Consider the following 24,276-nt stretch of genomic DNA (forward strand, 5'->3'; position numbering starts at 1 on the left):
GGCTTTGTTAATCTTGTTATAGGAAGTTCACGTATGAAGTAGTATTCAAATGCACCACAATTTATAAAATGATTTTGATGCACATAGTGGCATGACAAAAGAATGTTTTGGTAGGCTAAAGATATCTTAAGCTTGCTAGATCTTTGCCTTATATGTCAAAGTCGTGGACACAAATTATGCTCTGGTTAAGCCTAACTCTATCGAAGTTGTCCATGAGAGCGAGGGGTTCAACATGTACTGTAATTGTATAGAAATATTATCTCCATCATGAAATGGTGCAACTGTAATTCTATCCTTAATTAAACTATTTAAAGTTTAATAAAGTTTGCAAAAAAAAGAGTATCAAATATTTAGATACCAAATGCTGTTAAAAAATGAAAATATATTTCATGATGAATTCAATAATAATTATCTAGTATCAAAAGATTCATTTAGTACTATACTAAAATTGCATTTTCCAAGGGACGGAAGTAATAATTAACAATATTGAAAATACCTTTTTTCGGAGAAAGAAGGAGTAATGTTCAAAATACACTATAATCGTGTTTGATGAGGTTGAGCCGATCATGACGGATCATCAAGCGACGACTGTCGGTGTTTGTTGAAACTTATGGACCGCAGCTTGCCATGCGCAGCACGACTCCATCGTACCTCCATGTGATTTGACAAATTGACACCACACCCCGGAGTCTGCGTATCATGCCATACACGCACAAAAATGCGGCAAGCGACCAGCCTACCAACCACAACTGACAACCCAGTCCGCGAATGCATCTGGAACTGGATGGAGCTCCTGACAATGCAAGAACCAGTCACAGAGAGCGACTGCTCTCCAAACCCTGCTCGCATCCTCACAGCCGTCAGACAACTGATGGCCGGTGATGCTGCATCGAGAGAGATCAAAGAACAAAGATTGAAACTTACATCACATATGGCATTCCTTATTTTGTTTCCCGTCTGTCTCAAGCAACTACAAAATAATGAAATGAAATATTGTGGTTTCTACAATACAATGCTCTAGCTATAATAACAGTAGGTCTAGTTTCGCCCTAACTGTGATACAGAGAGTCGGTAATGATGTTATTCTACATCGAAGCAGCTTGCTCAGACCTCTCGGTGTCAGCATGAGCCGCCACCTCTTCCTCGCCAAAGCTTGGAGCCTTGGGGATCAGACCAAGGATCTTGAACATCGCCTGGTCCGCGTCGAAGTCGTTGTTTGCGGTTGTGAGAAGTTTCTCGCCAGCAAAGATGGAGTTGGCCCCGGCAAGGAAGCAGAGCGCTTGTTCTGGCATGGAGAACCGTACTCGACCTGCTGAAAGCCTCACCATTGCCTTTGGCATCACGATCCGAGCAGTGGCGATCATGCGGATCATTTCCCAGATCTCTAAAGGCTGATGTGGAACATTAGTTAGCATACACAAATGAAAAGCAGCATGTGCAGATCTTATAGTCTATATTGTAGTTAACAATGTGCAATCAATGACTTGTATTATACAAAGATATAGGCATGTTTCCCATGTGCGAGATGCAGGATCACCACTAGCTGCAACCACCTAAACTATACACTATACAAAATAATCGGCAGTATGAATACCTTCTGGTTCTCAAGAGGTGTGCCTTTTACAGCAACCAATGCATTAATAGGGACACTCTCTGGGTGTGTAGGCAAGGTGGCTAGTGTATGCAACAACCCCACCCGGTCCTCCTCTGCTTCACCAAGACCAATGATTCCACCTGTAAAAAAACAAATGGAGCACCAAATTATACACTGAACTACTGAAGACATATATATTCCCAAGTTTTTTTGTAAGCTGGAAGAGGATTGTCCTCATAAAAAACCAAGAAACATCAGTGACTTCGAAGAATCACCTGAGCAGATGCTTATTCCAGCTTCACGGACATGCTGAAGAGTCTGCAGTCTATCATCATATGATCTTGTGGTAATAATGTTGGGATAATACTCTCTTGATGTATCTAGGTTATGATTATATGCTGTAAGTCCAGCCTTCTTGAGTTCTTCAGCTTGTTGTTTCTCTATCATGCCCAGTGTGCAACAGACCTCCATGCCCATACCCCTGCATATTCAATTATCCAATGCATTGCTGAAATAATTGAAATAAACTATAATAACCATGCACTAAACTTCTGTTGACCGGATATATCATCCTATTCCATGCAATTAAGGCCTTTAAGTCAATGGCCTGTATATACAAAGCTAGTTTGTTTCAAGAAAAATACAAACTAGGTGAACAAAGGCAAGATAATAGAACATTGACCTAGACAAAAAATTGTGCATGGTTATGCAGAACATGAGCCATATATATACCATAGTTTTATCATATAAACAAAAGATCCCAATGAATACTTTTTTTTTAACTGCAGGTAACCCCATTTTCATTATTACTAACAGAAATACAGCATTTTTGAGACATTCTAGACAGAAAGAGAAAAAATGGCCTAAGGCAATGAATACCTTATTTCCTTGACATATTCAAGAATCTGGTTGAAGTTTGTTTTCCTGCCAATGGTTTCTCTCCATGCAGCTCCCATGCAAAAACGGGTGCTCCCAGCCTCTTTTGCCTGTACAAAAATAGATTAGAAAAAGGAACAATATATAAAATAGTGTACTGTGAGCAATAATAATATTGCACAGAATTTCATGAGTTATAAAGCTATAAGTCTACAATCAATAATAAGATTAGATGTCACTTTGTGACAGTTAAAAACGGCTGAAGTGAACTTGTCACTCCCAGACAATTATTAAAATAACAATACCTTTTTTGCTGCTTCTAAGACAGCATCTTTGTTCATCAATTTTTGGGCCTTCAATCCAGTGTCGTATCTTGATGACTGAGGGCAGTAAGAACAATCTTCACTGCACCCACCAGTCTTGATTGAAAGAAGTGTGCACTGCTGCACTTCTCTGAATTTATGGGTATTTCTGTGGACCTGAGCCTGAAAAAATAAAGTGGTTGCTCAGTAAAGAGATATGAGAAGTACAAATGACACACCAGAATTGTTGCTACCCTATTAACTGTTCATTGTGACGTAATTACATGAATGCTAAATGCTCCATCACAGGTAAACTCATATTGTAAAAGAACATTGTTTTCTTCAACAAATAATGAAGCATTTGAATCCGTCTTACAAACTAGCAACCAGAGTTACTCCAAGGAATGCTTACAATCGATGATGGGTCAAGATGCTCAGGAATGTAATAGTTCTACACCATTTTTTTTATTGAATACGTAGGAGAGCTGCGTATGTTTGTATTACAGAAAGGAAACAATGGCCCGTGTACACTACCATCTCATGCCAGGGCCATACATGAGAAGGTTGGAGACACTTCACACCAGGATTACTCAAAGAAGACCTTTGATGACCAAACAACAAGGAAAAGATTCATCCAAAATCTCCTATCCTATCTAGTTCGAGAGCTTGAAGTTTCTTAGCTCCAGCTTGCACCATAGCATATACTCATCCTTAAATTGTCTCGAAAACTCGCTAACAGAAGGGGAGTCTCCATCAAATACACTGCCAGGGCCATCCAAAGAACCACACAGTTAGAATGATAAGAGAATTTGCTCCTTTCCTGTACTCCTTACTGATCATGCAGATTACCTTAGCCCACAAAACAGCACTGAAAGATAACTGAAAGCAATTGCAGACCAAATTTCCTTGCTACTGCAGTTCAATTAGAGCAATTTCCTAGCAAGGCTTAGCAACCAAGTAGGACAGTAGACTTGACTGCTACAACAGCCCACCTTCACTAGCTACCTTTGTGTGTATATATGCAACTATGGTCTATGGTAATGTAACAGGTAGTTCAGTTCAGCAGCACTTGCTGGTGCTTGTGTGTGTGCATTCTGTGCTCCCCCTCTATTCACCTTCTTCCCATCCCCAAGTGTAGTGTGCGTGTGAGAGAGTGAAGCTGCTGCTCACCAGTGCAGTGCTGTCGGCAGATTCCAACAAGCAAAACATAGATCACGCAAATGAATATGTTACTTTGACCAAATATATTGAATAGGACATTAATCCGTTATTGACCTACATTTATCAGACTATGATGAAATTCAATAAACCATCATGCCTGAACTTCACCCCATGGTTTACAACAATAACTAGTCTTTCCTATAGGTAACATACAATTTTGGAAATTCGTAGCAGTATAAACTTGTATATAGATTTCCTCTACAGAGTTAAGTGATGCTCCAACACTTTCCCGATAGGTATGAGAAGAATCAACAGCCATACAGCCTTCTAGAGGTGGATCTTAGAAAAACTTGTCAAGAACATTCCATTCCTGCTCCTAAGGTGAAACTTTTCATTAACTGCAGTGCCAACTATTGGAAGTCCCTACGAAGGAAAGGCTTGATGTGAATTTCAGCGCTATAGGCTATACGGCCCTTGGGCCTTGGGGGCAGTACCTTCCTACCAACACTACAGATGGACTTATAAATAGCTCACCTGAACACATAAGCTTGACAGTTGACACCTAAGTCCATATGAACAGTCTTTTCTTGCACAGGCAACAAGGTCAAAAATTTTATAATATGAAGAGTCTGTCTTTGGCTTTCAAGTTTCAACGCTAAATACTTTGCAGCAATGTCAAAAAAATCTGCACGCAAAGTTCAAAAAGAACCCAATGAAGTTGATATCACTATTGAAGTGTTCATAATTGGGGCTTTCCACTGGTTAAAAGTCCTAAAGCCTAAATTGACAGAGTCTATGCTCATCACCACCACTTAACGAAACTTGGGTAGCATAACAAAAATATATGTGTACTAAATCCATCGACTGTTAGCTTACTAGCACCTCTCATGCAACAAATCTAGAGCCATCATCACATCCCAAAGACTCTAAACATAACCTTGCCAGTAAATCTACGGCCTTCAACTGCCAATAGCTCAAAGACAGAATCTTTCACTAAATTTCCGTCCGGCGAGACCGGTGGAATTTGGGAACGCGAGGTCTCCATTCCGTTCCAGGCGGTGTGTGTGTGTCATGTATGACGGGCGGGGCGTACGTACCCCGTGGAAGAGGAGGTCGAGGAGCGGGGAGTCGTAGACGGCCTGGATCTCGGGCCGGCTCCAGTCGTTCCGCGGCCCGTCCCGTATCGCCCTCTCCGCCTCCGCCGCGGCCGCCGACGCCGACGCCGCCGGGGCCGACGAGAACGCCGCGGCGAGCGGCGGGCGGAGGCCGGAGCGCAGGTTGCGCGCTAGCAGCATCATGGCCATGCTTAGCTTAGGTAGTGGCAGCAGGAAAGGGATAGGAGTAGCAGCGGGCGATATGGTCGAGGGGTTCGTTGCAGCTTCTTGAAGCTAGCCGCGAGCGTGATGAGATTGCAGCACGCTCCTCTGACCCTCGTCAGCTGTGGCGGCTGGAGCCTACGGAATTTGCTAGTATAACCAGCGGGGTTACTTTACGGGATTTGATTTTTTGTTTTTCCACAATTCGTCAAACTTGGGGGTGTGGCAGATGAAGATAGGACGGACTCCCCGGAAAGAGTAATCACTGTTTCGACTTCCGAGTGGGGTTGGTGAAATATTGGGATAGGACAAGAAACTGCAATGGTACCTTTTAAGGCCTCGTTTAGTTCCAAATTTTTTGAGAAATCGACGCTCACTTTCGTTTGTATTTGACAAATATTGTCTAATCATGGACTAACTAGCTTTAAAAGATTTGTCTCATCAATTCCGACTAAACTGTGCAATTATTTTTTATTTTCGTCTATATTTAATACTTCATGCATGTGTCTAAAGATTTAATGTGACGGGAAATCTGAAAAAAAATTTGCAAATTTTTTTTGAACTAAACAAGGCCTAAATCAGCGCTCTCGGTTATTTTTTTTTATTATTTCTTTATGAGGAATTTTACGGTGATTTTTTTTAAAAAATTTCCCATCAGATGAAGATAGTGCGGACTCCCCGAGAAGAGTACTCACTTTTACGACTTTCAAGTGGGGTTGGTGAAATATTGGGAAAGGACCAAAAAAACTGTACCTCGCCTTGTTCATTTGGCTGGTAAGGCATAGTAGAAAGTACGATTGACTGAGACTTTGTTTAGTTCCGAAAACTTTTTTAATTTTTGGTACTGTAGTATTTTATTTTTATTTGGTAATTATTGTCCAATTACGGACTAACTAGACTCAAAAGATTCATCTCGCGATTTATAAATTAACTGTGCAGTTAGTTTTTATTTTCGTCTATATTTAGCGCTTCATGCATGTGGCGTAAGATTCGATGTGACGGGGAATTTTGAAAAGTTTTTTATTTTTGGAGTGAACTAAATAAGGCCTGATTTGTCGTAGAGAAAAACACTGCTGAATAACTAGTAGATTCGGCTGATAAACTCAAGCAAACAAGGCAGCGCCTCTCAATTATTTATTTAAACAGGCTGTTTCTATTATTAGATGCAACTCAATCTATCCCAAAGTATAAGATGTTTAACTTTTCTGTCACTTGACCACTCATCCTATTCAGAAATTTATGCAAAATATCATTTTTTTTTCTGGTTTTGTTTATTAATAAAGTTTTTGATAATAATTTAAATCTGACCATGTTTGTATATTTTTTATGAATAAGATGAGTGGTTAAATTTGGAGTAAAAAAAATAAACATCGTATAATTTAGGATGAAGCGAGTATGATTTTAAGACTCAAGTCTACTAGGATGTATGGCTGACGCCACGGCTCGACGACGGCAGTCTGATGGGCCTCATCTGTCTCGCCGACGATACGCGGACGCTGAACGAGCTCTTCGACGTCAGGATAGTATAGTATTATCCGAAGAATTGATTCATTTGCATCGGTGTCTGCTACGTTCTGAAAGTTCTCTGAAATCATTGGAAGTGTCACTTCACTGACATGACAGCAGCAGTCGAGGGAGGGACGGCGGCAGGGCTCTGGAAACCACATCGTGCCTGAGCTGTGAGCAGTGCTTCCAATTTTTTGCCATGTGCAGGGATACCTGAGGCCGTTGGAGACTCCGGTCGACGGAAAACGCCAGTGAACCCGGTGACAAGCTCACGAACGGAATTGGAAGAACACACACGAAACCTGGACACAGAGTTTGGTGCTGCGAACGCGGCAGCGTTTTTTGATGCATAGTGTTCTATTTATTGGAATTACAGAGGAGCTTCACAAGCCACGGCCGCACGATCACGCAGAGTGCGCACGTCCATCCCCATGCGCCGCAACAGCCGGCCATGGCTTGCATGCTCTAGTTCATGGCGAGCGAGTCTCGGCCACTACAACCTACGCACACGGACACCACAAGTCTGGCTCTCATGTGCATGCAAAACTGAATAAATAAACATGCCAACAAATAAATGGGCTACAAAGGATTACTAACAAATCTCCTCCTAATCCTTGTGTGGCCCCTGAACATCGATGACACCAAGCTTGAGTCGCAGCTCGCAAAAGCGCTCACGCCCCAAAGCCTTGGTGAGAATGTCCGCCAGCTGCTCCTCGGTTCTGATGGACTGGAGCTTCACCCTGTTCTCCTCCACGCATTCACGAATAAAATGGTAACGAACATCGATATGCTTACTGCGATCGTGGAAAACGGGATTCTTGCTGAGCGCGATGGCGGACTCGTTGTCAATCTTCAATGTGACAGCGTCGGCTTCCTTGTTCTTGAGTTCAGCAAGTAGCCGCGCCAGCCACAAGCCCTGGCATGCTCCTGTCGTAGCCGCAATGTACTCAGCCTCGCACGAAGATAAGGCCACGATCTTCTGTTTCTGTGATTGCCAAGTGATGATGTTGCTGCCCAGAAAGAAGAGAACGCCGGAGGTGCTCTTGCGAGTGTCGATGTCTCCGGCTAGATCACTGTCGCTGTAGCCAGTGAGCTCTGCGTGTTCCTTCTTCTTGTAGAGGCAGCCGTAGTGCAAGGTACCAGCAACGTACCGCAAGAGCCTCTTCATGGCCGCCAAGTGCTCTGTGGTTGGGTTCTCCATGAATCGGCTGATGTACCCCACAGAGTACGCCAAGTCCGGCCTTGTGTTCACCAGATAGCGCAACGATCCCACCACACTGCGATACATGGTGGAGTCAATGGTTGGAGCCGCGCTCACCTTACTCAGCTTCACGCGAGGCTCCATGGGAGTGGCACTTGGATTGCAGCCAGTGAGCCCGGCCGTCTCCAAGATCTTGGCCGCGTAGGCACTCTGGCAGATGGTGATGCCTGCTTCGGTTTGTGTTACCTCCAGTCCAAGATAGTAGTGCAGCAACCCCAGGTCACTCATCTTGAATGTGGCCTTCATCTGATTCTTGAAGGCGTCGATGTCAACTTGGTTCCCGCCGGCGATGATGAGATCGTCGACATAGACCCCAATCACCAGCCGGTGGGCTCCTGTCCCTCGCAGGTAGACAGCGTGCTCGGAGACGCTCCTCCGAAACCCAAGCCCGAGGAGTGACTCGTCGAGCTTGGCATACCAAGCTCGCGGCGCCTGACGTAGTCCGTAGAGAGCTTTGACGAGGCGAAGCACCTTGGTCTCGTGCCCGCGGAGGACAAAACCGGGGGGCTGCTCGACGTAGACTTCCTCCTGGAGCACGCCGTTCAGGAAAGCAGACTTAACGTCCATGTGATGGACAGCCCATCCCTGGCAGGCGGCGTGTGCGAGCAGGAGACGCACGGATTCCAGGCGCGCGACGGGGGCAAAGACCTCATCGAAGTCGATGCCCTGCCGCTGTACGTATCCTTTTGCGACGAGGCGCGCCTTGTGCTTGGTGACGATCCCGGAGGCGTCCTTCTTGGTCTTGAACACCCACTTGAGGCCGATGGGCCTGATGCGCACCGGTGCGTCCACCAGCGTCCATGTTCCGCTGGCCTCGATCGAGGTCATCTCGTCGAGCATGGCCAGGCGCCAACACTCATGCCGCATTGCCTCGTCGAGTGAGGCTGGCTCGGCGTCGCTGGCCAGGAGGAGTCGCTCCTCCAAGTCGCGAGGTGCCAGCCCCGGTGTGGGTGCTTCGCCAAGCACGTTGTCGATGCGCCGGAACCGCAGTGGGGCGTCGTCGTCGTGGTCAGCATCAAGATAGTCGTCGTGCTCGGCCTCGGGCGGAGACGCGAACTCGACGTAGCTGGGAGACGAGGATGGACCGCTTGCAGCTTGGGAGCCGGCTGGGGTCCAACTTGGAGTTGGTGTCGGATGGACCCCAGTCGGTGCTGGAGAAGCGGAGCTCGGCGAAGTGCTTGACGTGGGGGCTGATGGAGGCGCGTGCGACGCCACTGTTCGAGTGGTGGTGACCAGGGACGGCTCGGTCGACTCCGGCTCCTCGACGACAAAGTCGCCAGTGCCGACGTCGTCGCCTGGTCCCCACGCCCACTGAGCAGCCTCCTCGAACACCACATCGCGACTGATGTGAAGTCGGCGCGTCGTCGGGTCGTAGACGTGGTAAGCCTTGGAGCCCGGCTCATAGCCGACGAACACCATTCGCCGGCTGCGGTCGTCAAGCTTCTTCAGGTGCGGCGTGTTCACCTTGACATGGGCGATGCACCCAAAAGTCCTTAGGTGTTCGACCGCCGGCGTGACCCCGTTCCAGAGCTGATAGGGGGTCTTGCCACCGATCGCCTTGGAAGAGGACCTGTTCAACAGGTACACCGCAGTCGACACTGCCTCTCCCCAGAACATGCCGGGGAGGTCCTTGGCCTTCATCATGCTTCTGGCCGTGCCCACGACTGACTGGTTCCGGCGCTCCACGACGCCGTTCTGCTGTGGCGTGTACGGCGCCGTGAGTTGCCGTCGGACACCAAGCTGGGCGCAGTAGTCGACGAAGTCCGCGGCGGCGAACTCACCACCACGGTCGGTGCGTAGGGTCACCATCTTCTTGCCGGCCTTGCGTTCCGCCGCCGCCTGAATGCGCTTGATGGCAGTGGCTGCGGCATCCTTGGACGGGAGCAACGACACCCACATAAAGCGTGAGAAGTCATCAACCAGCAAAAGGAAATACCGGTTGCCGCTCGGAGTTGCCGGCGTGATGGGGCCGCAGATGTCGCCGTGCACGAGCTGGAGTGGCTCCGTGGATCGCAGAGCGCCTTCTGAGGGAACGGCGCCCGCTTCTGCTTCCCAGCAAGGCAGGCGTCGCAGACCTGCTGCACATGGTCCACAACGGGCAGGCCACGGACCAGCTCCTCTCTCCCCGTCTTGCGCAGCGCGGCGAAGTGGATGTGGCCGAAGCGGGCGTGCCACGTCCACGCTTCGTCGTCGGTCCGCGCCGCCAGGCAGACGGGGCGCGCGATGGTGACGTCGAGGGTGTAGAGGCGCCCCGGGCTCCTGGGAATCTTGGCGAGAAGGCGCTGGTCCTCGTCGAGCACTCGCATCACGCCGTGCTTGACGAGCACCTCGAACCCGCCTTCGTCGAGCTGGCCGACAGAAATGATGTTGGCGGTGAGTCGAGGGAGGTAGTAGACGTTCGCCAACGCGCGGTGCTCGCCGTTCTTGCAGTGGAAGAGGACGATGCCGGAGCCGTGGATGCGGGCGACAGAGCCGTCCCCGAATCGAACCGATCCGGTGACGGCGGTGTCCAGATCGGCGAAGGCCGCGCGGGACCCGGACATGTGGTTGGATGCCCCGGTGTCCAGGATCCAGCGCTTCGGATCCCAGTCCTGGTCATCATCGAAGGCGGCGTAGACCTTCTTCTCGACGAGGTGTAGCTCGGCAGCGGATGCGATGGCGGACGGCGACGCGGTGGGTGAGCGTGGCGGCGGCTCTGGAAGGGGATCAAATCCCTCCTCTTGGGCCGAGACCACCGCGTACATGAGCGTGGCCTCACGCTCCTCTTCTTGGGCCACATGGGACTGCTGGGCCGGCTCCTCCTTCTTCTTGCTTTTGCAGTCGCGGGCCCAGTGGCCTTTCTTTCCGCACCGTGGGCACGGATCGTCCGGTGGTGGACGGTTTGAGTCGCCCCGCGCCTCGCCGCCACGGCCGCGGCCTCGGCCGCTGTGGCAGAACCTCCTGAATTAAGTGGCCCACATGCACACATCATTGTCCCAAAGACTTCTGATCGTCGTGCACGAGTTCCAAATGAATCAAGAAGTCTGTCGGGTGTCCTCGGGAAACCCGAATCATCCACGTAACATTCTTTTCAGGAATTCCCTCATCAAGCATCACAGTATTACAACATTTCATAGATAAGAGAAATCAGAGTAAAAGCGGAAAGGTTACATAACATAGATTGAAACTTAAGTTCATAGTTTACAAACCATAAGTTTTTGATACATAAAAGCTTCGGAACTTTATATTACATAAACCATAGATCACACAACAAGTTTTTACTTTGCCCAAGGTCACACATCAGGTTCATCATCATCACTCTCCTCCACAAGAGTAAAATACCCATGACCATCAAAAGGATAATCAAGAGATTCACCTGCAACATGGGTTAATAAAACCCTGAGTACAAAAGTACTCAACAAGACTTAACCGACTATAAAAGAGGTGAAGACTCAGTTATGCAGGCTATGGGGATTCAAGGTAAAGCTTTAACAAGATCAAGTATTTCTTTTGCATAAAAGCTTACTACGAGTAAAGCTTAATTTCAAGTTTTAACTCAAGATTATCACTCATAACTAGCCAGTATCATTATCCAACTTTCATAAGCAAAACACCTCTTTCTTATACCAAAGATTCACTTATTACTACGATGATGGTGTGAGGATTGAGGTTCCATGTCCGAGAAAACACGGCGATTCGAATCGATTAAACCCAGCTGGGGATTCAGTACCACACGACATATGTAGAACTTAATCTTGCATATGTCAACCTTTTCTATAGATCCTCCCATACAAGAACGGGTCCAGCGTCACCCGAGAGTACAGTACACCACCATCCTACAGCCAATCTAGATGTTTCCCGGTCATCTCAGATCCGTAAGGTGGGTACACGCTACTCTCGCCATCTTTCCACTCCCAGTACGCGGTTAGCCGTTCTCAAGTATCGGAATAGCTATAGCTAAGGCTTACCGCCGCATGTGGGCTGTACTCAAAGGTCTCAATCACAACAGGCCAATCAACGGTACGGTCCTTAATCGACACAGTTGGAGACACTACTTTAAGACTCCATTCTTAAAGCAAGTCCACCGACCGGTCTCAAGTTGAACATTATTGACCTTAAAAGTATTCCACAACAACCCTTCAAACTTTCTCATTTGAAAACTTATCTAATAAGCAGGACTAAGCATACTAAGCATTTTCATAAAGCAAGTATCAAGGTTAATATTGAAATCATCAAGGTAGATAATGCAGCAAATAGGATTCATTCAACTCCTATTCACCTAATGCATCATATTAACTCAAGTGATATAAATAACTTTATGAAAATACAAGGATAGGGTTTAATGTCCGGGGCTTGCCTTGGTCGGAGGGGACGTTCGGCAACTCAACAACACTCGAAGGATCCACAAACTCGGAAGAAACCCACTGGGGATCAGATTCTTCCGGAGCGTACTCTATACGTAAAAGTGCATATGCATGATTATGATATACTCATGGCATGATAAAGACAGGTTACATGTTCTTGGATGACAACCATAAGCATGACTATCTCAAGTACAATTTACCTTCATGATAGAGAAACAAACTAATCTAGCTATCAAAGCATGGATTATTACTAAATCAATTTTATTATCTTTATTAAGTAATGTTGTGGACCTATCATATCATAAGTATCATGTACATGAATTAAACCATAACCAGGGAGCATACTATGCTAAGTAATCACTGGTTGCCAATCAATCCAAAATATCACACAAAGCCTAAAGAGATTAATTATTTCTATTTCTTTTATAAGCATTTTAAATAGCTTTATCAAGAAACAGAGCATACTTGATCAAACAGAGCTGAAATTAATCATGAAGCTAAATAACATTAACACAAGCTCACATATTAAATTTCATGATTTTTGGATATACCCATAATTTACTAAAAATCATGGAAGATTTATTTATTATTAAACAGGGACAATTTTCATATATATGCAAACTGCCAGAAAATGGAATCTAATATTTTTCATGTGTTCTACTCATCTTATGGAATTTATACAAAAATTTTCACAATTTTTTGAATCAGCACATGATTTAATACAGAAAATCAAACATCAATCACTTTTGAACAAAAAGGAAAAAGAAAAAGAAAACAGCGCAGTGAAAAGGCCCGCAAACCGGCCCACATCCGCACTTCCGGCCCGCATCCGCTCTGCGCGCGCGCCCTCTCTCAGCGGGACACTGACAGGTAGACCCCGCCTGTCAGTTCTATCCCCTACACGCGCGGCGGCTCGGCCGCGACTCCGGCGGCCGATAGCGAGGTCCTCGGCCTCCGCGCGCGCGCGCATCGGCTCCGCCTCACTTCCGCGGATCGATCTCTACCCCTCACTCGCGCTCTACCGTCCTCTGTCTATCGCAACCACGTCACCGGCGGACGGCCTCCATGGCCGACCATCGTCCGGCCATCAGGATACGATAGAGCGCAAACCGACGGTCTAGCGAGCTTCCACAGGGGTTGGGAAGGGTGGTGCTCACGCTGCAAGGCTCGGGGAAGCAGCGGATGTCACTGGCGACGGAGACAGCACGATCGGGCGGGCGCTCCGGCTCCGGCGAGCTCGTTCCGGCGATTCTGTTCGCGCCCAAAGGAAAAGAGAGAGAGCATGAGCTACTAGAACACAAGAGGAACTCGAAACAGCTGCCAGGGAAACGTGATACCGACTAGAACACCGTGGCCACGGTAAGAGCCCCACGGCGGCAGTTCTGGCCGGAGATGGAGAAGATGGCGACGTCCCGGCGATTGAGAGGGTTATGGGGCGAGCTTGGTGGTGTTCTGGATTCGCAAGGAGGTGACGGACGTAGAGGACAGCTCAATTTGATACGAGGAGGATCGAGCACGTCCAATATGGATGGGGACGGGGTACTGCGCTTCGGTGCCCCGGTGGCGGAAATGGAGTCGACGAGCGCAGCAGAGAAGGGCACGTCGCGCCTCTGGTTGCCAGCAGCTGCTCCACATCGTCACGGACGTGAACACGCGCGTGGACGAGGTAAAACGGTGACCATGCGCTGGCATTCACCGATCCAGACTCGGGTGTCCACCGCCATGAACAGGAGCCAAAGCTTATCCCCCCCTTTTTGTCTGGTTTTGCAAAAATCGACCAAAAGATGAACTGAAGCCACATTTTTACCAAAAATAAACTTGTGCAAAATTTTGTGAGCTACAAAACATATTTAGGTGTCCCAAGCTGATTCTGAGTGGAAACTAGTGATTTTGCCAAAACAGTTTTGAAATTCAATCTCAATCCCAAATTTTGAATTGGGGCAAAACAGAGTTTCCAAAATTACTTTTGATTTTGCATAACAACTTGAAAAACTCCCAACATGAAAGTTGTTCAACTTTTCAAGCTCTACAACTTTCATGTTGACCACTTTTCAAAATTCCAAACAGATTTTGAATTGGAGATTTAAGTTTGAAAAGGGGACACTTTTCGGAAATCTGTATTTTCAAAACTACTTTGAATTTTGTACTGAAACTTCAAAAACTCAAAACACCAAAGTTGTACATCTTGACAAGATATACAACTTTGCTTTTGAACTCAACTTCAAATTTTGCTTAGTTTTTAAATTACACAAAAGGGGACAAATCTAGGGTTTTGAAAACTAGGGTTTCCCCCCTAAGCCTTTCGGAAAAACTTTCACCCAAGGTTTTTAAATTCCAAAACAAACATCCATACATAAAATAAACACACTTTACTTCCTAAACACATTCATCCAATTTAAACTTATTTTAAGTTAATGCATTAGTGTGTGCTTAACGAATTTACGATGCAATGCTCATGATGACATGTCATGTTTTAGTTCGCTTAACACGAGAGTGTTACAGCTCTTTCCCCCTTAAAGAAATCTCGTCCCGAGATTTACCTTAAAGTCTAACTAATGGAAAAGGAAGTTTGTCAAGCACTTCCAAAACCAACCTTTACAAAAACAGGGGTAGATCATTATACTATAGATTACAAGGATAAGACAGAAGAAAAGAACTCAGGAAAACTTTCTAAGAGAAACTCTTCGGATTCCCACGTAGCTTCATCTTCAGTATGTTGATTCCATTGCACCTTGTAGTATTTGATAGTTCTTCTACGAGTGACTCGATCTTTTTGATCCAGAACCTTGATAGGATACTCTGAATATGTCAGATCAGGCTTTAACTCAATTTCTTCAACATGAATGATATGATCAGGTACTCGAAGACATTTCTTCAATTGAGAGACATGGAACACATTGTGTACTGATAACAGCTGTGGTGGTAAATCTAGACGATATGCCACCTTTCCACATCTTTCAAGGATTTGATATGGACCTATATATCGAGGTGCCAACTTTCCTTTTACTCCAAAACGAGTTACTCCTTTCATAGGTGACACTTTGAGGTATACATAATCACCTGCCTCAAAGGTAAGAGATCGACGTCTCTTATCAGCATAACTCTTTTGCCTGGACTGTGCTATCTTCATGTTCTCTCGAATGAGCCTGACTTTTTCTTCGGTTTCTTTAACTAAGTCAACCCCGAAGAGACTATGTTCTCCAGGTTCTGACCAATTTAAGGGTGTTCTGCACCTTCTGCCATATAGAGCTTCAAATGGTGCCATCTTAATGCTCTCTTGATAACTATTATTATAAGAGAATTCTGCTAAAGGCAAACATTCATGCCACTTCTCTGAATAACTGAGCACACAAGACCTTAACATATCTTCTAGGATCTGGTTGACTCTTTCAGTCTGGCCCCCAGTCTGTGGATGATAAGCTGTACTATGCAGAAGTTTGGTACCCAAGGACTTATGCAGATGCTTCCAGAAAGCATTTACAAATTGTGTCCCTCTATCAGATACAATAGTCTTTGGAACACCATGTAGACTCACAATTCTGTTAAAGTATATCTTAGCATATTCAGAAGCTCGATAATCCTTTCTTACTGGAATGAAATGAGCTGATTTGGTCAGACGATCAACAATGACCCATATGGAATCAAACCCTCTCGATGTTCTGGGTAGACCCACTATGAAGTCCATACTAATGTCATCCCATTTCCAAGATGGAATTGGCAACGGTTGCAATTCTCCAGCAGACCTAAGATGAACTGCTTTCACCTTTTGACAAGTATCACATCTAGCCACATAACTAGCAATTTCAAGCTTCATCTTAGTCCACCAGAATCTTTGTTTTAGATCATGATACATCTTATTACTGCCTGGATGGATTGAAAATCTTGTTGTATGAGCTTCATCAAGAATTTGTTTTCTGAGTTCAGGAACTTTTGGGACTACTAACCGATCCTTGAACCAAATCACTCCAGCTTCATCTATTCTGAACTTGGAATTCTGCTCAGACTGGATCTTTTCTTTCAAAAAGCTCATACCCTTATTTTCTTTCTGAGCTGTAATAATCTGATCTTTGATAGATGAATGAACTGTCATATTTGCAAGACTTCCTTGTGGAATCATTTCAAGACTTAACTTCTCAAATTCATAACACAAAGTAAGGTTTATCGGCTTAATTTCCAGACAATTGCAATGACTCTTTCGACTGAGTGCATCTGCCACTACATTGGCTTTGCCTGGGTGATAGTGTACTTCAATATCATAATCTTTTATCAGTTCTAACCATCTTCTCTGACGCATATTCAATTCTGACTGGGTGAAGATGTATTTCAAACTCTTGTGATCAGTATATATGTGACAAGTATTACCCAGCAGATAGTGTCGCCAAATTTTGAGAGCATGGACTACAGCTGCCAACTCTAGATCATGGGTTGGATAATGCTCTTCATGACGCTTAAGTTGTCGTGAAGCATATGCAATGACTCTGCCTTCTTGCATTAGTACACACCCAATGCCTTTGCCTGAAGCATCACAATACACATCAAAAGATTTTTCAATATCAGGTTGAGCTAGCACTGGTGCAGTGGTCAATAATTTTTTCAAGGTCCGAAAAGCTTCTTCACACTCGGATGACCACACAAACTTGGTATCATTCTTCAGCAGTGTCGTCATTGGTTTAGAGATCTTGGAGAAGTCAGGGATAAACCTGCGATAATACCCCGCTAATCCTAAGAAACTCCGAACTTGATGTACTGAAGTTGGTGACTTCCAGTCAAGAACTTCCTGAACTTTGCTTGGATCTACTGCAACACCTTCAGCTGACAGGACATGACCCAAAAATTGAACTTCATCTATCCAAAATTCACATTTGCTAAACTTAGCATATAACTGATGTTCTCTCAGGCGAGTCAACACTATCCTGAGATGCTTTTCATGTTCTTCTTTAGTTTTGGAATAGATGAGAATGTCATCAATGAATACCACCACGAACTTATCTAACTCTGGCATGAACACTGAATTCATCAGATACATAAAATGTGCTGGGGCATTTGTCAGACCAAAAGACATGACCAGATATTCATACAAGCCATATCTGGTAGTGAATGCCGTTTTTGGAACATCTTTTGGTTTAATCTTGATTTGATGATACCCAGATCTCAAGTCTATCTTTGAAAATACCTTAGCACCAGTTAGTTGATCAAAGAGAAGATCAATACGGGGCAAAGGATACTTATTCTTGATTGTTACCTCATTCAAAGGACGATAGTCCACACATAACCTCAAGGTATGGTCCTTTTTCTTCACAAAGATTGCCGGACAACCCCATGGTGATGAACTAGGTCGAATAAAACCTTTATCCATCAATTCTTGCAACTGAGTTTTCAATTCTGCTAATTCTTTTGGTGGCATTCTATAAGCTCTTCTAGATATTGGTGCTGTCCCTGGCTTGAGCTCTATTTCAAACTCCACATCACGATCCGGTGGCAAACCAGGTAAATCTTCTGGAAACACATCAGGAAACTCACAGACCACTGGAATATCCTTGATTTCCTTGACAGAGATAGCACACACTTGCTCAACTGCTCTCTTAAGGGTAGGAAGATGGATAAGAAGTTGAGACTTGCTATTAGGTAAGTTGACCCTGATAGTTCTATTTAAGGTGTCTATAACTGCACCTCTCTGGCTCATCCAGTTCATACCCAAGATCACATCTATACTTGGATCTTTTAACACTATCATGGATGTTGGAAATATATATCCACCCAAGTCTATTGGCACCTGATGTACCATTTCCTTAGTGCATAGTCGACCCCCAGGTGACTGTATAAAGAACTCATCTTTGGTTGCACCAATAGATATATTATGCTTTTCCGCAAATGTTCTATTCATGAAAGTATGTGATGCTCCAGAATCAAAAAGTGTAAGTGCTGGGTGTTGGGCAACAGGGAACATACCAAGCATCACTGGCTCTCCCTCAGGTATAGCTTCAACTTGAGTATGGAAAACCCTTCCTGTTTTCTGAGTACCCTTACCCTTCTGCGGATTCTGGGCATGACCTTTGTTCTGATTTGTTTGTTGATTTCCAACTGGCCTTGGTGCGTTGACATTTGGAACATTTTGCCTGGGATATGGACATTCACGAGAAAAATGTTCACTCTTCCCACAATTGTAACAAGGGTTGTTTGCAGCTTGTGGCATTGGCGGACGAATGGCAGGAACATTCGGCTGACGTTGAACATTGAACGGCATTGTCGGTCTTGCAAAACTCCTCTGCACATTCTGCTGCTGAGGCGGTTGATAAGAAGGACGATAAGATGGGCGGAATTGCTGAGCTGGATGATATATGAGCCTCTGGCGCTTCTTGTTGCCGCCAGATGACCCAGACCCTGAGACAAACCCCTTCTTCTTCTTAGCCTCCTTATGTTTGCGGTTCTTTTCTTCACTGGAGATAGCAATGTTCACTGCCTCATGATAAGATATATTGCCACATGATGCCATCATCAGTTGAAGCTTTGTATTCAAGCCTCTCATGAAACAATCCTTCTTCTTTTCATCAGTGTTGACTTGCTCAATTGCATATTGGGACAGATGATTAAACTTTCCAATATACTGTATGACTGAGTCATCCCCCTGACGGAGAGCTAAGAACTCTTCGAGCTTCATTTTCATAACTCCCTTGGGAATGTAATGAGCCCTGAAGGCTTCCTTGAATTCTCCCCAAGTGATTCGGTGACGGGCTGGTTGAACAGCCAGTAAGTTTTCCCACCAAACTCCTGCTGCTCCTCTCAGCTGCTGAGCGGCGAAAACTGGCTTCTGGGTTTCAGTACAGTTGATGAGACTGAACTTTTGCTCCATAGTGCGAAGCCAATCCTCAGCTTCAAGAGGTTCATCAGCTTTTGTGAAAACTGGGGGACGAGTATCTGTGAAGTCAACATATGTGGTTTCCTCTCGGTTATGGCGACCACGGCCACGCTGACCAACATTCTGGTTTTGTGCTAACAGAGTTGTTGCATTGACCAATGCTGCAATTGCATCAGCCAAAGAGGGTGGAACGGGTGGTGCATTAGGAAAATCATCCCCACCCTGGGACGAACTAGCTCCATGGTTGTTAGCAGACATCTGTTTAAAAACACATCACACTTTAATTAACATACTTACTTAAACATCATACATCATGGCTTACCTAGCACAAACAGTTCATCTTATTTATCATACAAGTCCGCTCCTGGGCAGGACTTCCGAAACCACTATCTTACACACTTCCCATACTAGAGGTTTTTCTGACTAACTACGTTACAAAGTCAGAAGATCACACTCGGTCATACTTCGTGCCTTCTCAACACCTAGTCGTCATCCATCTCCGACTCACTGGTGGTAACACCCTCATCTGGAGTGGGAGTTCCTGGTTCCTCTGCTTCATCCTCAGAAGTATCACTATCCACTTGGATGACAACTGGTCCTTCCTCTGCTGCTTCAGGAGCCTCGGGTGGATTGAGGGCATCCTGCAGCTGGTGCACTTCCTCATGGAGGGTGTTGGCATAGGCCTCAAGAGTGACCACATACCCAGCCATATGGTACAGCTGAACTTCCATATTGATGTTGTCAGTGAGCATCAGGCGCAGATCATTCTTCATAAGCCTGTAGGTCCTTGGCGAAGGAGGACCTCCGCTGGTGTCACTCCCGTTTCCGTCGCTGGAGTTATCAGTGCTGCTGTCGCTGCTGTCGGAGGGTGGCGGATCCCTTGATGCCAACTGGTGCCTGGGGACACGACCTCCGGTGGACTTGCGAGCGGTTAGGCGGGTACGAGCCATCTGCCAAAATATTTTTATTTTGAATATTAGAACTATATATGTTCCAAGGTTAAAGGATAGAGTTTTACAATTAGATGGACATATTACCTCTAATTATTAACAACTTTAAGGAGGAAAGTTAATTACATGTTATCCATAATGATGCATGAAACGCACTTACGAACCAAGCATACATCAAACAAATAATTAACTTTAAGTTAGGCACTTGATATAAAAGTGCATAAACGTTCTTTTCATAAATAGGGCAATATTATAACATTATAAAGCATTGTTCCTTGTATATAAATATCACCATAATTATACTAAGAACATATCCATTTAGATAGAAGGATAAGTCTAAAGAATGAACTGAGACAAGTTCGAAGCATAAGACAAGCTTAGAAGCAATTTGGACTCAAACTAATTTGAAAATTGGTTTGACTCAAAAGCTTTTGAAATTTTCAAATGAATACTGCTATACTTTCTAAGGGAAACCTGCTCTGATACCAGCTGTGGCAGAACCTCCTGAATTAAGTGGCCCACATGCACACATCATTGTCCCAAAGACTTCTGATCGTCGTGCACGAGTTCCAAATGAATCAAGAAGTCTGTCGGGTGTCCTCGGGAAACCCGAATCATCCACGTAACATTCTTTTCAGGAATTCCCTCATCAAGCATCACAGTATTACAACATTTCATAGATAAGAGAAATCAGAGTAAAAGCGGAAAGGTTACATAACATAGATTGAAACTTAAGTTCATAGTTTACAAACCATAAGTTTTTGATACATAAAAGCTTCGGAACTTTATATTACATAAACCATAGATCACACAACAAGTTTTTACTTTGCCCAAGGTCACACATCAGGTTCATCATCATCACTCTCCTCCACAAGAGTAAAATACCCATGACCATCAAAAGGATAATCAAGAGATTCACCTGCAACATGGGTTAATAAAACCCTGAGTACAAAAGTACTCAACAAGACTTAACCGACTATAAAAGAGGTGAAGACTCAGTTATGCAGGCTATGGGGATTCAAGGTAAAGCTTTAACAAGATCAAGTATTTCTTTTGCATAAAAGCTTACTACGAGTAAAGCTTAATTTCAAGTTTTAACTCAAGATTATCACTCATAACTAGCCAGTATCATTATCCAACTTTCATAAGCAAAACACTTCTTTCTTATACCAAAGATTCACTTATTACTACGATGATGGTGTGAGGATTGAGGTTCCATGTCCGAGGAAACACGGCGATTCGAATCGATTAAACCCAGCTGGGGATTCAGTACCACACGACATATGTAGAACTTAATCTTGCATATGTCAACCTTTTCTATAGATCCTCCCATACAAGAACGGGTCCAGCGTCACCCGAGAGTACAGTACACCACCATCCTACAGCCAATCTAGATGTTTCCCGGTCATCTCAGATCCGTAAGGTGGGTACACGCTACTCTCGCCATCTTTCCACTCCCAGTACGCGGTTAGCCGTTCTCAAGTATCGGAATAGCTATAGCTAAGGCTTACCGCCGCATGTGGGCTGTACTCAAAGGTCTCAATCACAACAGGCCAATCAACGGTACGGTCCTTAATCGACACAGTTGGAGACACTACTTTAAGACTCCATTCTTAAAGCAAGTCCACCGACCGGTCTCAAGTTGAACATTATTGACCTTAAAAGTATTCCACAACAACCCTTCAAACTTTCTCATTTGAAAACTTATCTAATAAGCAGGACTAAGCATACTAAGCATTTTCATAAAGCAAGTATCAAGGTTAATATTGAAATCATCAAGGTAGATAATGCAGCAAATAGGATTCATTCAACTCCTATTCACCTAATGCATCATATTAACTCAAGTGATATAAATAACTTTATGAAAATACAAGGATAGGGTTTAATGTCCGGGGCTTGCCTTGGTCGGAGGGGACGTTCGGCAACTCAACAACACTCGAAGTATCCACAAACTCGGAAGAAACCCACTGGGGATCAGATTCTTCCGGAGCGTACTCTATACGTAAAAGTGCATATGCATGATTATGATATACTCATGGCATGATAAAGACAGGTTACATGTTCTTGGATGACAACCATAAGCATGACTATCTCAAGTACAATTTACCTTCATGATAGAGAAACAAACTAATCTAGCTATCAAAGCATGGATTATTACTAAATTAATTTTATTATCTTTATTAAGTAATGTTGTGGACCTATCATATCATAAGGATCATGTACATGAATTAAACCATAACCAGGGAGCATACTATGCTAAGTAATCACTGGTTGCCAATCAATCCAAAATATCACACAAAGCCTAAAGGGATTAATTATTTCTATTTCTTTTATAAGCATTTTAAATAGCTCTATCAAGAAACAGAGCATACTTGATCAAACAGAGCTGAAATTAATCATGAAGCTAAATAATATTAACACAAACTCACATATTAAATTTCATGATTTTTGGATATACCCATAATTTACTAAAAATCATGGAAGATTTATTTATTATTAAACAGGGACAATTTTCATATATATGCAAACTGCCAGAAAATGGAATCTAATATTTTTCATGTGTTCTACTCATCTTATGGAATTTATACAAAAATTTTCACAATTTTTGAATCAGCACATGATTTAATACAGAAAATCAAACATCAATCACTTTTGAACAAAAAGGAAAAAGAAAAAGAAAACAGCGCAGTGAAAAGGCCCGCAAACCGGCCCACATCCGCACTTCCGGCCCGCATCCGCTCTGCGCGCGCGCCCTCTCTCAGCGGGACACTGACAGGTAGACCCCGCCTGTCAGTTCTATCCCCTACACGCGCGGCGGCTCGGCCGCGACTCCGGCGGCCGATAGCGAGGTCCTCGGCCTCCGCGCGCGCGCGCATCGGCTCCGCCTCACTTCCGCGGATCGATCTCTACCCCTCACTCGCGCTCTACCGTCCTCTGTCTATCGCAACCACGTCACCGGCGGACGGCCTCCATGGCCGACCATCGTCCGGCCATCAGGATACGATAGAGCGCAAACCGACGGTCTAGCGAGCTTCCACAGGGGTTGGGAAGGGTGGTGCTCACGCTGCAAGGCTCGGGGAAGCAGCGGATGTCACTGGCGACGGAGACAGCACGATCGGGCGGGCGCTCCGGCTCCGGCGAGCTCGTTCCGGCGATTCTGTTCGCGCCCAAAGGAAAAGAGAGAGAGCATGAGCTACTAGAACACAAGAGGAACTCGAAACAGCTGCCAGGGAAACGTGATACCGACTAGAACACCGTGGCCACGGTAAGAGCCCCACGGCGGCAGTTCTGGCCGGAGATGGAGAAGATGGCGACGTCCCGGCGATTGAGAGGGTTATGGGGCGAGCTTGGTGGTGTTCTGGATTCGCAAGGAGGTGACGGACGTAGAGGACAGCTCAATTTGATACGAGGAGGATCGAGCACGTCCAATATGGATGGGGACGGGGTACTGCGCTTCGGTGCCCCGGTGGCGGAAATGGAGTCGACGAGCGCAGCAGAGAAGGGCACGTCGCGCCTCTGGTTGCCAGCAGCTGCTCCACATCGTCACGGACGTGAACACGCGCGTGGACGAGGTAAAACGGTGACCATGCGCTGGCATTCACCGATCCAGACTCGGGTGTCCACCGCCATGAACAGGAGCCAAAGCTTATCCCCCCCTTTTTGTCTGGTTTTGCAAAAATCGACCAAAAGATGAACTGAAGCCACATTTTTACCAAAAATAAACTTGTGCAAAATTTTGTGAGCTACAAAACATATTTAGGTGTCCCAAGCTGATTCTGAGTGGAAACTAGTGATTTTGCCAAAACAGTTTTGAAATTCAATCTCAATCCCAAATTTTGAATTGGGGCAAAACAGAGTTTCCAAAATTACTTTTGATTTTGCATAACAACTTGAAAAACTCCCAACATGAAAGTTGTTCAACTTTTCAAGCTCTACAACTTTCATGTTGACCACTTTTCAAAATTCCAAACAGATTTTGAATTGGAGATTTAAGTTTGAAAAGGGGACACTTTTCGGAAATCTGTATTTTCAAAACTACTTTGAATTTTGTACTGAAACTTCAAAAACTCAAAACACCAAAGTTGTACATCTTGACAAGATATACAACTTT

At 45.0% G+C, this 24,276-nt stretch overlaps 1 protein-coding gene across 1 annotated transcript; it reads right to left on the reverse strand.

The window, feature by feature from the left end:
- On the reverse strand, positions 909–5,399 carry LOC110437152 (biotin synthase). Its single transcript, XM_021465471.1, has 6 exons — positions 5,031–5,399; positions 2,776–2,955; positions 2,474–2,580; positions 1,870–2,075; positions 1,595–1,734; positions 909–1,391 (listed from the first exon to the last, which is right to left on the reverse strand). The coding sequence occupies exons 1-6, from the start codon at positions 5,235–5,237 to the stop codon at positions 1,086–1,088; spliced, it is 1,146 nt and encodes a 381-aa protein (XP_021321146.1). The 5' UTR covers positions 5,238–5,399; the 3' UTR covers positions 909–1,085.

The sequence above is a fragment of the Sorghum bicolor genome, chromosome 7 (assembly GCF_000003195.3).
Source record: "Sorghum bicolor cultivar BTx623 chromosome 7, Sorghum_bicolor_NCBIv3, whole genome shotgun sequence".
Taxonomy (NCBI): Eukaryota; Viridiplantae; Streptophyta; class Magnoliopsida; order Poales; family Poaceae; genus Sorghum; species Sorghum bicolor.

Bases quoted from the DNA above. Each gene is read 5' to 3' on its own strand.
- LOC110437152 (XM_021465471.1), bottom strand. From the start codon at position 5,237: ATGGCCATGATGCTGCTAGCGCGCAACCTGCGCTCCGGCCTCCGCCCG. The intron at 1,735-1,869 runs GTGATTCTTCGA...GTTTTTTTACAG, and splicing joins TGGAATAAGCATCTGCTCAG to GTGGAATCATTGGTCTTGGT. The intron at 1,392-1,594 runs GTATTCATACTG...GTTCCACATCAG, and splicing joins CACCTCTTGAGAACCAGAAG to CCTTTAGAGATCTGGGAAAT.